This window comes from Hetaerina americana, unplaced genomic scaffold, assembly GCF_022747635.1.
Source record: "Hetaerina americana unplaced genomic scaffold, ioHetAmer1.1.p SCAF_3, whole genome shotgun sequence".
Taxonomy (NCBI): Eukaryota; Metazoa; Arthropoda; class Insecta; order Odonata; family Calopterygidae; genus Hetaerina; species Hetaerina americana.
Genome location: NW_027286874.1, coordinates 36218915 through 36234635, shown reverse-complemented (window position 1 = coordinate 36234635; position 15721 = coordinate 36218915). Strand labels below are relative to the sequence as shown.

Here is a 15721-nt window from a genome sequence, read left to right as displayed (position 1 = left end):
GGGTGGGGGCAAAAGTGAAAGGTATCCAAGTAACGGATTATGAAGGGGAATTGGGTGGGGGGGGTGGACCTTAGTCCAATGGAAATATGTTTTAAAACTAGAGAAGAAGTCATTTCAAAAGGGAATACAGTGGGGAGAATGGAATCGGCCCTTTATCATTTTAATAGAGAGCGTAGAGCTCATTATTTCTTGCTAGTGCTTCACTCAAGCAGTAAAAGGTTTTCTTTCCTATTCCCCCATCGAATATTTCTCATTTCTTAATTTTAATGTTGGCAGACTGTGTTGGTTTGAATTTTCTTATTGGACTTTGGTAATTATCTACATTAATACTGACTATTTTCAAAAAGATTTTACCTTGAATTAAAATCATTAGACATTGCATACATACCAAGATGTTTTATGAGTTTCAACTATCTTAATTGATCAATTGGGTTAGTTGTGCACTACATGTGGTTGTATTATTATAAGATACTAGTTTTCAGGCAATTTAATGAATGAGTACATCTTAAAGCACCACTTTTAATTTATTTTAAAGAATATATTTGATTTCAAGCAAAGATTTTAAAGCAGGTTTCATACCTGAACAAATCTGCTCTGTATTTATTTAGAAAGGGTTTTTACACTAGATGTAATCTAGTTCTTACAAAGCCATAAAAATTCTATCTTCAGATTGGCAATCAAGAATAGATGTGTAGATATTACAATTATTAAAATTTTGAAATACTTTTATTTATAAAATATGGATGCATTCTTCACACGCTGGCATTACACAAGCAAATCCATCATTTGCTTAATGTGACTGAGAAGCATGTAGACCGAATGTATGAAAGTGTAGGTCATGCAGCTGAAACAGATATCACATTAATGGCTCTTATGCACTTTCACAGTTTTCATCTGATTGACTGACCAAATAACAAAAATACTTATAAACACTTTAAAATAAAAATTATGGATAAAATCAATGATCCAGCAGAATTTGATTTTGTAAGTTCTTTTTAAAATAACACTTTTACATTTTCAATGAAATGTAAAAATGTTCCCTATGGAGTAAGCTCATTTGCATGGACATAGAGCAACTGAATTATGGAATTGGAGTACGAGAATCAACTCATTGGGGATATATTTCATATGCCTTCAATTTCCTTTAAAACTATACTATAATTTAGCACATTATATTTCTATCACTAATCACAATTATTTTTGGGCTGATGAATTATTGTTTAAATAAATTAATTGGTCATTTATTTATCATCCAAAAACTATATTACTTTTTATTTAATTTTAAACCAATTTAGCACAATGGATTAAAACAAAATAGGACATTTCTGTGCCCTTGCTTGTAGATTGTCTTGAGATTATTTCCTGATTCTAAGCTTGTAAAAGACGCCAAAATTTGTAATTATATCTGTGTCCATAAAAAATATCTCAATAAATCTCATTTTATGAAAGGCACTACTACAACGTAACTTGAGAAAATTCCTAAATTTTACTAGGCAGTCCATTGGTTTCAGAAATATATTATAGTTAATATTGTAATAAAATGAATAAGAAAAGGGTAAATTGAATATTTTTATTTTGAGAATTATTTAATCATGTAGTTTGTTATTATGTCATGGCTATAAAATAATATGCATACATAATTATCTAGCTGTCCATGAAAATATTTTGATTTTGTTTTTTTTTAAGCTTTTCAAAATAGTAATCATTGTTAACATGTAAAATTTTTGGTCCTGCAAGAGTTGTTGTTCTTGCTGGGCTTTTATGCATGGACTCAATACATCAAAAGCTCATATATATTTGACATATATGCATTTATAAAAGAACTAACTTTGCCTTGTTTTTGACAAAGTTTAGAATGTTTCCCACTTTCCCTTAAAGTTAACAAATCCTTATTTATATAGAATGAAGAATTTTTGTTTATTTCCATTTATTTTAGTTTGGTGATAGCATTTTGAAGTCATTTTTGTTGCATTATTTCCTCATTATTCCTCAATGACCACAAAAAAGGATTTACTCTTTCACTTGCCCATAACTTTAAAGGAATTTTAAGTTTTATTTTAGTTACGGTAGTTATTCTTGCCCTTTATATGAAAATGATCTTGCAATATGAATGATCTAGTTTTTCTGGTGTATGGAATGTCATTTTATGCTGAAATTGTATATAGTAGGTTTTTCATTCTCACAGAAGGCACACATTGTTCTCTTACTGAAATTATAGCCTTTACCAGAGACCAGAATAAAAACCACACTATCTTCCTCATTCATATCTTCCAATTCACAGCAAAAATGTCAAGATTAAGCTCTTTCACAGCTAATTGATTCAAATACCCTATTATCAAACAAGATTTAAACAATATTTCTTCCCAAATCCTTCATTAAAAAAAAGCCTATGATTTCACAGAATTGCTTATGTTTTAATAAAAGTCTCACATTTAATGAGAATCGAAATTTTTTTTCGTTGATTCTCAGATTATATAGAAAAAGGTTGCAAACCCTTTAAGGTCATGTGGTCATGGTGCAAGTTCGGAAGATTTTTGCACACTCTGGAGAACACGCTTTCATGAAGGTGTTGGTCAGAGACCCTCTAAAGAGGCCGGGCTGAGCACCAACTCATTATCAGTTCTTAAGGAAGATTGTCTCTGTGTTCGCACACTTCTTGATGCACCAGCTGAAGTCCGCTGAGTGCGTTGTTCACCACCTTCCACCCGATGGGCCTCTGGGTCAGGGTTGGCCAACCCTCTCCCGGTCCACTCCCCTTCCCTCCCGGCCTCTCTCCTTGAGTCCCGCAGCCTGCCTGACCTCGATTCATCAGGGGCCACCCACCGGCCCTCTGCAGGGCTCCCACCACTCACTTCGCTCCACACTTTATTCGTCCGCCCCCGGCTCATGGTCGAGCCGACAGCTTTCTTCTTTGAGGCACCAGTCCTCCCCACCTCTCCCACCCTCCTCTCCTCATCACTATCCCCCCCTGGCACTTGGTTTGGTAACTGTGTCCGACCACTTGGCTGTGGTGGCACCCCTGTGCCCACAGCTGAGGCCGCCACCACTGCCCGACGGTCGGTGTGCAGGGCCACAGGGGCAACTGGGAGTGGGCCGTGTCTCACCACTGGCTTTCGTTTTACACCCGGCACATTGCTGGACAAACCCTGCGAGGAAGACGTGGTGGTGGTGGGGGGTGCTTCTGGGGAGACCTTCTTCCGCGTCGCCTTTAGCAGTCTGGCCTCTTCGAAACCACAACGGGACGTTGCTGCCTCCTCGTCTTCATTTTCTGCTTTGGCTGAATTGCGTGGGTGCCTGGAGGTGGCTCTTTGTCGCCACAGGCGGAAGTGTCTGCGGAGGCAGCATTGAGGAGGGGGTAAAGGGGGAGGGCAACAGGTACAGAGGAATACCCTTAAGAGGCACAAGAGGAGACCACCCACTATTAGTCCGGGACCAATCATACGCAATTCGAGAGTCTTGAAACCCTTCTCGCCTAATCCGACGAAAGAGATGACTAGACCCACAGCCACGGTACCAAGTCCCACGTAGAGAAGTGCAGAGGCTGCACCACCTGCCCGGAAGCCCCCATAATAGCTGTATTCCCCAGAGGAAGCATCTCGGATCTGGAAAGTACATTGAGCAGCCTTTCCTTATTTAAGGAGACTATTCACTTGTTTGAAAACTTACAGTTTTTGAGTTTGTATTTTAACCAGGTAATGTTTTCATTTCATGCTGCCCATCATGATTATTTATTATTTAATTTATTGTTTTAAGACTTGTGCTGCTTTTTAGGAACTTTTCAAAATAATATGATATTACGAATAACAGTGATTTTTTGCTTGTGCTAACTTTTCATGCTTTAGGTGTGGAAGAATAAAAGTGTTTTAAATTACTAGTGATATTAAGAGTAATAAAAATACAGTTTCATGTAGGTATTCTTAGTTGATATGGTGAATCAACAAAAATCAATTCTATACCCAATCAGTGAAAAGTCAGGGGCATATAGAGCATTTGTAAAGTACCAGTGTGCGAATAGCACATTTATCACTTATTTTGCAGATTTTGTGCTATATCAAGTTTGAAAGTGATAGGGAAAATATATTTGAACTATAACATCTGGATAAATGTGCATCAATCATGTTTCAAATTAACAAAATATTTTGTAAAATATTCCTTAAAAGACTGATTTTGTGTGGACATGAAGGGAAACTACTTATTCATGGCGTTCCATCAGCAATGACATGACAACTAAATGAATTGGTACTATGTGTCAACTATGAGTATGCATGCCTTTTCCACTGCTGCTGGGAATATTAAGGCAGCTCAATGCAGTTTGAGTGTCACAAAGGCATAAACCACTGTTGGTTTGATAGGTGAGGGTAGAGCTCGTTGAATACTAATTGTAAGCCTGTGACTTTATGCAACATGTTAAGGGGGGCCATTGTCCAGTCTTGAACTCCCCTTAGTTACCCTGTTTGACCAGGAGTAAAAGATGATTGCAACCTCTATCAACTGAAAGATATATTCATCATCCTAGTCTCAGCATGCCATTTGAAACTTTTTTGTGCATTGGGAACAATGTACTTGTGGGTTATGCTATCCAAAATATTTCCTCTAGTAAATAAATGGTGTTCACTAATATTTGGTTGGAAGTGATCTATAAATGTGAAAATGATTGATTTTTCTTGAAATTCCATAAGTTGTCTGCAAAAAATACAACTCCTTCACATCTCTAAATCAACTCCATCATAAAGGAAGAGCATTGTAAGAAAAAGTTGAAAAATGCTTTTCTTTTCATTTCCTTACCAGAAAGATATTACATTTTTGTGTAATTTCATTGTGCATTTTGCAGATTTGCTAAATGAGATTCATATACATAACAATCTAGTTACAAAACTTGTATTTCCTTAATTTAAAATTTTTAATTTGCCAAATTTTTCATGAATGAATTTTATCATACTGGCATGGAAGAATTTAATATTCAATTAAATCGTTTTTATGTGCTATGAAAAAAAGAGTTACTAGTTTTGGGCCATGATAATGAGGAGAGAAAGAGAAACATGGGAGCTATAAAGTTCACATAAAGTAAGGTAAACTGTTATGATTCACTGAATTAGCTGAAGAGGGTTGGCAACTGTACCTCTTACTCAATAAATGCTGTGTTGCTCGGAGAAACAAAATTTTGTTGGAGAAATAGTGGATGAAATGCTTTCAGGATTGTTTCAGTTATCCACTCCTCAATGTTTCTCTATAAAATCTATTGACATAGATTCCTTAAATATCTAATTTAAGGAGCATAGATAGATGGGATAGTATTGTTATTGATTGGCACAATGTAGCTTTAAAATGGCCTGAGAAGGAATTTGGAAACAGTGATTATCATGGCACAACTATACTAATCCGTGCTATAATTTTCAGAATTTACAAATGAAGAATTCAACAAGATAAAATATTATATGTTATCCAATAACTTTGTGTCTGGTCGACCATTTAAGTTGGACTCGCTTCTTTATTCCATGATGCAAGATGGAATATAATATAGGTTAATTTTAAATTGCTGTCTTTAAACTTGAACTGGTGGTCACCATTGCATTGTAGATCTTATCACAAATTATTGATTTTCTGTTAGCTAATAGAAAACTTGGGAAATCAATAAGCACAACATTTTATGAATATGCTGAGTGAATCTGCAGCCCTGTTAAACTTTCTTATTACACTTTTTTGATTTAATTATGATTTCACATAATTGGACATGAATTTGTTACTTTTCCTTTCATTTGAGCTGCCAAGTTATGTGTTGGGGAAAAGGTTCTCATTTATTTCAGAGTTCTCTTTTTGATGAATCAAGTGAAGAGTGCTCTATCAATGCATATATATCACCCTAGAATTTTAACAAGCTCAGCATTTATGGGACAACATTCTATCTAAAAATTTAGGAAGGGAAAATTTTTGTGAAAACAAGGTGGTCTTCCTATCGAATTCCTTATATACCCTGTCATATTTATCCTACTTATTAAATGTGTGTCAAGACAAGGCCCAAAAAAGTGGGAAACACATATAACTCTTCCTGCAGCAAACAAATTCAGTCGCCTATATTTATATTTAATTCTAAAAATCCTGAGGTTCATTGTAAGTTATATATAAATTTTCATTGTTGATTTCAATGGCTCTATTTATCTGTACAGAATTTATTTTAATATAAAGTGAACTGTTCTAGTGAAATCTGCTGTAAGACATTCAAAATGGTGTTGTTATACCAAATGAAGTTTAATGTTTGTATTGTGGTCTTAACAAATTAAAAGTATTGATTGTACACCATGATATATTTAGTATAGCTCTTTATGCTGTATCTTTGACTGTTTTTTGATAATAATTCATTCCAGTTTTCAGTCCAGAAAATTTACTGAAGGGTTTCATATAATTTCCGTGCAAAGGTTGCCCTAAGATTACCTACTGAATCATGAGAATTGACTGATAAGAAATTCACCACTCTGAAAATTTATTCGGAATAATTTTTTTTAAAGATCAGGCTAAATACATACATATAGTACTTAAAGTATTGGAATTGTTGACCAACTATTTTCAAGTAGATAAATGCTGTATTATCAAGATTCCCAGTGGTATGATCAAACCTAATAAGTAAGTATGTGTTTATGCAATACATTTGAAAAATGTTTGTGAGAGGCAATAAAAAGCATAAATTGGGCTATAACTTCTTGAACATGGAGAACAAATAAAAAGGACACACACATAAATATTATATATTTCTGCAGTTCTACTGCCTTGATCAGTAACTGAAGAGCGCAGTTCTTATGAAGTGAGTGAATATGGGGTAAAAATTGAAGGAAGGGTAAAAAGTGCAAGGGGAGTGAGTGTGAGGTAAGTAAGGGTTTTATGGACATGGGTCACTTAAGTTTGTGGGTCATTTCCAAAGAGACTGAGGGACATTTTTTGAGGAGAGGTGATGTGCTCACATAGTTGCTCAGAATGGGATGAAGCTTTTAAAAAATTTTATCGATTTTGGGTATACCAGTAGAGTACATTATGTTATATTCAGATTTCATTTACAGATCTTTTTGTGTCAATATGTGTAACATAAGGTGGTATTTTTTTAGTAATTAGAGCTTCCAGGTATTCATATTTTTATGGAATCATGTAGATTAGTGGTGTATTTCAATAGGGAGGCGGAATCATCACAAATATGGTGACAACAGTTGGGCAGGAAAAAAAGAATGAAACATTTGATTTGTTCGGAGTGATTACTATTGAAGTGGAGGTATAATTGGTGGTTGCTGGGCATAATGTGGGTGAAGGTACATAATTTGTTATATTTGGAGTTGATGTCCATGTCTGGAAAGTTAAGGGTGGATACATTAAACCCACTAGCCACAAGCAGTACCTTCCTTGCAGCTACTGCCACCAGACCCATGTCAAACTCTCCTTCACCACTCTTGCCAAAGTAGCCACTGCGTTTGCAGTAATATATATATATATATTGCCTACAGAAATGCACCAATAATCTAATACCAAGGTGGCCTAAAAAAGGAATATATGGAAGCTATACTCAACAAATAATTCTCTCCCTGCTCTCTATGATACCCATCAACCTACAAATAATTTAAAAAAATCTATGTATAACCAATACATACTTTCCCCATGCACACAAAATCCAAAATTCACTCCATTCCCACATTGCTTCTCTGTGTCACTGCCCAAGTTGCAAGTGCTTTCCTCTTTTTAATCCACCACTTTATTTCCAAGACTGAACATTCTTTCTCAACTCACTCCATGTCCATAAATGTTACCTACTAGCTATCATGTAACTTCTGCCCCTCCTGCATCACTAAATGCACCATCCAAATGAAAAATCATTACATTTCCAAATCTCCCATCTTTAACAATTATCCTATCACAAAACAGTTTACTTACCATATTGATTTTTGATATTTTTTTTATATCTTAGTTCTAGATCCTCTTCAACTTTGCCAATAACATTTAGGTGAGAACTCACGTGATAGCTCATATGTTGCTACATAAAACAGATGTATTGCATGGCCTGAATATGATTCATTGATACCCCCTTCTCAATTCTACACACCTTTCTCTTCAAACTTCTTCCCCTTACCCTTGTCCCCTCTCACACTTCACCTTAACTCAAATTCATTCTTCTTTTCTCTCCCCTCTAATTCCTCATGAGAATGACACTCATCAGCTACTAATAATGGTGGCATGACCACCAAAATATAATAAATGTGCCAGTGTACTTTTTATAAGTTTTCTGTGTTTGAATAATGTATCCATTTTTATGTCACACCCACATTCATACATGAAAAATCAAATCTGTGGAGAAAACATATTTTCAAGGATATAGGTTAAGGAAAAGGATAGGGAACACACAAAAAGACAAACACAAGTTTGTGGGAATGGTGGAAGGAAGAAAAATCCAAGCAGGAAAAAGTTCCTGAGTTGAAAATCAAACCAATTATAAAATAGTTTTCAAGGGAATAAAATTGAACTGCCTTTACTTGAGGTAAACTGTGAAAGAAAACATAGATAAACCGTCATTTAAACTTTGTATCAATACAAAATTTTACTTATCTCCTATTGTATTTTGTGCAGTTTTTGAGTTGTGAATTAAGAAAACAGCAGATTACTGACTTTTTTGCATTTAAAGAAACTATATTTATGTTACAAATCTCTTCAGCACATTTATTTTACATATTGCAGTCTTGCAAGGTCTATATCTTCGTAGCATCTAATCTAATAATCATGGAAATATCTGCTATTTCTATACAAGTCTAAACTTGAGATATAATTATCTCTATGTCATCAAGCACTAAGTCTAAGTTCATGCGTGTTAATGCAATACTTTTATTATTAAATAATGCTTCCAAGTTTCTGTTAAACAATATATTGCTGCTTAATATAATTTCAATGGAGAAAACATTCCAACCTATTACTCAATTACTGAAGTGTTTTCTAATTTTCACTGAAAGTGTGTCAATAAATGAACTGGAGACAGAAATCAGAAGAACAATATTTTTTATACATTCACTGACTTTTAATCATATGTTTAAATTGCAAGTAGCAGTATTGCTAACAGAAATTGTTAACAACTATATTCTCATTCCTGTGTGTAATAATTATGTGTGCTTGACAAGCAACCGCATGCAGGCAATTTGTATGTAGCATGCTACTAAGAGAATTTGACATATTAAAATATGTGAATTTAGTTGATTCTAAGCAATAAAATTGACACACAAACATACACATAACTGAGAGCACTCACTAGCGTACGTATCACTTGGTGAATAAGGTGTATATGAAACAGTGAATTCATCGATAACTGTAATAATTATCTATGACCCAATTTCATGAACTATGACAGTAAACAATGTAAATTGTGATTTTTATGCAACTATTTTCATTTGATATAATAACTTTGTATTGACATTTCTGTGAATATTAGTTATTTTCACAGGCTCTAAGAGGCAGATTTTACAGAGAAACTTTATTTGTCCACTGAAATTATTATTTACTTTAAATATGAACTACATTTAGTAAAGCCACATGAATGAACTTTTTTATATAGTTGATATACCATGTAAATCCCCAAATTTGTTATTCATTAGTATTTTACATTATGGTCTAATTTCCAAAGCACTAGGTAGTAGAATAGGTTGATAGATACCTATAATTAATTATGTTTATAAACTATTGCTTTTAAACTTCAGAATATTTATTGATTTATTTTTTATATACTAAGCTTTCTATGTTGTTGCAAATGGTATTATTTAATGCGCCATATTGCAAAATTTTAAAAAATTCTATCTCTGAAATCATCAGTTAAATCTATAATAAGCCACTGGATGGTAATAGAAATTCTTTCTTTTCAGATGACTGGATAATAGAGACCGTCTTCACTTTCCTCACTTTTCATGAGTAATACTGCTAAACATCCATTTCCTAGCTGGAATTTCAACCCACAGCCATCAAAATATGTGAGTACATGGACTAGCTCAAATTGTTACTTGCCAATTGAACCTAAATTAATAAAATCTTTCACTTCTATCTGGTTACTTGGTAATAATTGACATGACATTTTAACCACATTTTATAATGGCAAACATTCATTTTTTCATACATTCTTCTTTATTGAGCAGTAGTCTGGAAATATTCAAGTTTGATATGACTTATACTCTGAAGTTGAGGGGCATAAATATCATAAAGTTTATTCAAATCATGGTCCTACTAATGGATATAGTTTAAATCTTAGTTGTAGCTGATGGAATTTTTATTATATCTGCTGGTGTTATTTATATTGATTGTCTTGTGCAGTCAAAGTAGCTTATTTGAAAATTCATTAAACTTACATAATTAAACCTAATTTTATATGCTTCATATGTGCTGAAAAATATCACAGCATTGTGATATCATAGCAGTTTTTTTAACAGTCATTCCAGTTTGAAAGATCTATTGACTTACCTCTTCATCAGACTGTAAAAGAAAACATTAAACTAATTGATCATATTGTAATGCCAAATTGCTTGTTTTAGAGTTAATTGCTATGAATTTTCAACCAATACAACTAATACTAGATGTTTACTGCAATTTGTTAGTCAATATTTTTGGATGGCATGCAGCATGATTATTGTAATACTTAATGGTTAGCCTTTTTGGATATCATTCTATACCTTTTACTTTGAAAGCTCTGTGAACTTCGGTTTGAAAAACATAGAATTAGTTATCTGCAGGTTCTTCAACTGTGACATTTCATTTATAAATAGTGTAATAATTAGCAAGTGTTTTCTAATGTTAAGGGGATGCTCTGTTTTCAGGGCTGGTTTCAAGTAATTGTGATTTAAGTATTATTTATATCTCATTTAAAAAATCTAGTAAAAATATTCTGCATCGGACAGTATTCTTACAATTGTAGATTTTAAAATTCTTTAAAGCTGAGGTCGTTCATATGTCAATGGAAATATTTTAGGGTATTTGGAACTCTATTATGCATCAAATTTAGGAGTCCAATTTGAGATAGATGCTCTTTTGTGCATCTGCTTGTCAATAGAAGATTATTCACTGTTAATTATGAGCAATATGACCACAATTCTCAATACTCTACAATTAATTAGGTGCATTACATACCAGTGATCAGCTTACACAAAATTTTTTCAAACATGAAAATTACCTTGTGCGGAGAGTGGTTGTATTTTTTAATATTCTTATGACTAATGATGTCATTTTATTTAGTTGATTGTCAGTTAAGGTCTTTAATGTAATGCATGATGACAACAGACTTGAGGGGGAAAAGAAATATGGGAAAATCAGCAGTAATAACCTTAAAATCAGGCAATATAATTTGAAATTACCTAATTATGCTCAGAAAGTAAATTTGGCCAAGTTAAAGCAAATTTATTTTAAATTGCTGTTGTAAAAATATTTATGTTTCTAAGCATTTTTGTGCTTCCTACAATCGATGTGATGTCATGATTTGGTGCCTTATAACCTTTCTTACATCTTTAAGATTAGTCTTCCGGATGTGAATAATAATTTAAATGGAGAAAGAAGATAGTGATATTGAACAAAACCATGGAGTAACACATGCAAATGAAACTCACACATATTCTGAATTCTTGGTAGCCAAACCAACTTCCTCTGGGGAATGAAGGAACTGAGGAGAAGGCTTCAAGAGGAGAGGATGTTGGAAGAAAGGGGAAGGTGGGTAAACGTTTGGGAGGGGAAGAGTTAAGAGGGGTAGGTTTGGAAGTGTGGGATGAATATGGAAGGTTTTGGGAGTGGAGGGGAATGCAAATATCTGGAAATTGGGGTAATTACAAGGTACGGTACTTAAATCCAGATAAGCACGTGCTTCCTCAAATAAGATTTCCTGGCTGGGTCAGTGAAACCTTGCCCAGACTTCTCGGAAGCCATATGCTGAGCCATAATATTGTAAACAGTTGATCTGGGGTACCAGAAGAATCAAACTATTTCCAAATATAATGCCCAGAGCAAAAACTTTTTATAATAGTGGCTCTTCGATTGTACTCCGCACTTGTACATAACGTCTAGGCTATTTTGAGGTTATGATTGTTTACTAGATACCTATAACTTTCAAGAAAGCCATTGCGAGATCCAGTGGAACCACGATATGGCAAGAAATTCAAATTGAAATTTGTCCGGATTTAAGTGCCGCACCCAGTAGTGTCTAATATTGATCCCTGGCTCATTCCAGGAATCAAGGAGCTAGATTTATGCCTGTTCTATTGATTTGAGTTTATTTGGAGGGCCAGAGGGCTGCTAGAAAACAGACACTAAAGAATCTCTGAGATCCATTCTAAAAAACCTCAACCCTATCCACAAGAACCAGAACTCCATCACCAATCTTTTTTCAAAATGTCCCACCATTACTTTCAAATGTCCTGCTAACTTATCAGATGTCCTTATATCAACCAACTAACTCATTAAATCCCTGTCCTATGCGAAAGCCACTCTTACGCCCTGAAATAACCAAGATGGAAAACATGTCTTATTTTCTAAACCAGAATCCATTTTAACTCTTTCCTACCAATCCTCTACTCCTTGAGCACCTCCAGTAATGTAGTTAACCTTCTGAAGTGCCAACTATGCCGTGCCTTCTATATTAGACAGTGTACCACACCCTTAAATATTAGGATCAAAGCAACCGTGCCTCATGCAAGAATTCTTCCAATCCCAAAGCACACCTCAAAACATAACAATCCCTTTAGTAAATGCTGTAGTGCCTTACTTCTAGCGTCCCTCCCACCCTCCTTTCAAATTCAAATCAATACAACAGCCATATATCTGGCTCCTTGATTCCTGGACTGAGCCAGGGATGAATATCAGACAATAATTACCCCAATTTCGAGATGTTTTCATTCCCCCTCCATTCCTAAAAGCTTCCATATCAATTCCACACTTCCAAACCTACCTTTCCCAAACCTTTCCCTGCCTTCCCCTTTCCTCCAGTGTCCTCTTCCTCTTCTCTTGAAACCTTCTCCTCAATTCCTTCTTGCCCCAGAGGAGGGTTGTTAGCCACCAAAAACAGAATACGTGTGAGTTTCATTTGTATTAATTCTTGTTTGCTAGCACTATATTACTTCTTTGTTTAAATTATTATTCACATCCATGAGACTTTTCTTCCAGATATGGAGAAAATACATTGTCTATTTTCTTCAATATATCTATGCACATTCAAACACAAAATCCTACCATATGGCAAACAAATATTTATTTACATGGATAGACAGACAGATATTTTGACTTGCCAGAAGTTGATAGATCCGGTGTTCAAGTCCCGGTCAAGGAAATATTTTTCCGCTTGTGATCTGCTCGATTCCGCCCTCCCCACCTTTCCTGTGTTTGCCCTTTATATGTGTTCCTATGCCTTTTCCTTATATCTATTTCCATGTGAATGAATATATATATATATATATATATATATATATATATATATATATATATATATATATATATATATATATATATATATATATATAATATCAGTATCTATAATCTATGAAATTAAAGGGTATTGCTAAATTAACAATAGTATGTTTTGTAAAGCTAATGGCAGATCAAGTATTAGGGAAACAGTACAATTCAAAGGATGCCATGAAATGGCAAACCATAAATGCTACCAAGTGAATGGATCTGTTGAAAATAACTAGCATATTTAGTTTAGACAAATCTAATGATATGCTGCCGTATTTGTGTAAAGACTACCATTGAAAATGGAAGGCTATTTACATAAATTTACTGTTAAGTTACAGGTGCTATTTAAGAGATATACCTCATGATAAATTTAATACAAACATATTTTGAGTACAATTTTTTATGGTGTGGGTATTTTTAGCATTGAACCATAGAGAGATGAAAGATGGTCAATAAAATACAGCATAGTTTTTGATAGTCCAAAAATAAAAATGTTTAACAAATAAAATATCATGCCTTTTAATTAAAAAGCTTTTTAAGCCAATTCTATTTTCTGCAGTCATTTTATGGCTTACAAACACCAAATAGTCAACCATCTGCTTTAATGCTATTGTTTTGTGCTCACACTCATCTATATTGTTACTATACTCATACATCTATTACAAATTCTATTACATTATATCTTGTAGTTTTATTTACTATTATTTTCATAGCTTATTTTTTCTGCTACAGAGCAACCAAAAGAGTTTTTTGTGATCTTCAGACATATCGGGTGGCCCATTTGCTCCTGGGATCCTGACGAGCCACTCCTGGCTTGTTGTCAGTTATCTCAAGGGCAAATGGGTCATTAGAGTTCATAGCACCTATACTCAATGTGGGAGTCAAACCCTGTGACTTTGGGGGTAGCACCCACTTAACTAACCCTGGTATTATGGGCCATGTGCTGGTTACAAAACATTTTCCAAAAGCCTATGCTTAATAAATAAACCTGTACTTCAGCATTTGTTATAATGTAATGCTTAAAATTTTGATGCAAAGGTGAAAGTGACTTTAATTTCAAAATAAAAATTTATTGGATTCTGTGTCACCTGAGCAGGTGCCATATGAGATGTGTCTTGACAGACACGATAAAAAAAATTCCCACTCAAATTGTAAAATTATGCATGCCTCATCACAACAGTTTGGCAGTCTTAAGTTATCAATAAAGTATGTGATGTATACACTCGTAAATGAGTGGTTATAGACTAAATACAGTGTTTAAAGCAGTATTTGTGGATATGTCAAGCCTTATTAATCAGTATTTAATTGTTGGTTGTGGATATTGTATTAAAATATTCAATAACTACAGAAAACCGTTTTTAAACAATGCTTCTGAATAATAATTCAGTTGAAAATGAGGTAATAAATTTCTAAGTTAGCGAAGCTATGATCTTGGAGACAATATCAATTTTTGCTAATGTTACATGTTTTGAAAGACATATTTGCCTTGCATTTTGTCTCTCTAGCAAATTGACTTATTAAGTCAATACAACTGACATTATTACTGGTAAATCCTCCTCATTCCCATTACATTGAATGAAGTTTCAGCTCAATCAATGACATTAAAAGTCTATTTTAATGAAATCATTCCATAAGCAGTGAAATTATTTGTAGGGTAAAAATATTTAAAGTGGAGATCAGCTCCAATATAATGTTCCTGTGAGTGTTTTTATAAAGCTTCTGAAAGTGTAAAGCAGTGTGTGAAGTTTGATGCTATGTAAGGGTTGTAACAAACTCTGTTAGTTTATGTTGTTTGAATGGGTTTAAGTGTGCAACAATCTCAGCAATACTAAAATGACTGGAACCAACCAATTTTTATGTAGTTTAGCAAACGATATTAATGACAGTTAAAAAAACTAATTTGCTAGAGATAATGACTAATTTTTGTATCCTATCAGAGACATCATGTTTAACTTCATTTAACCTTTGAAATATTTAGTAAATCTTCATGTATACTTCGTTTATATTCTCTATGGAAATTTGTGAGATAAATTTGGGGAATAATACCTAGTAACCAGTTATTTTTCAACTGTGAATGAAAAATGGGAAAACAATTAGGGACATTCAACCATTTAATCCTTTTAGCAGAGACGATAGTTAATTTTATATTAATATTTCATGGATATCTTGACTTTTAAAACTGTAGTGCATTACTTAATTTTGTTTTTTATGAAAGATTGCATTATTGTAACAATATTGATTACAAGGGATTCCACATTTCATCGGTAGCTTACAAATCTGAAGTTTT

The 15721-nt window shown here is 33.8% G+C and overlaps 1 protein-coding gene across 4 annotated transcripts in view; it reads right to left on the bottom strand.

The window, feature by feature from the left end:
• Positions 1-1556: 1556 nt before the first annotated feature.
• Positions 1557-15721, bottom strand: part of LOC139690237 (uncharacterized) — a 60003-nt gene continuing 45838 nt past the window's right edge. For all 4 annotated transcript variants that reach the window (XM_071587561.1, XM_071587563.1, XM_071587560.1 and 1 more), the window contains one exon: positions 1557-3602. In XM_071587561.1, coding sequence (XP_071443662.1) covers positions 2574-3602 — 1029 coding nt within the window. In that variant the 3' untranslated portion in view covers positions 1557-2573. The remainder of the gene's footprint in view (positions 3603-15721) is intronic.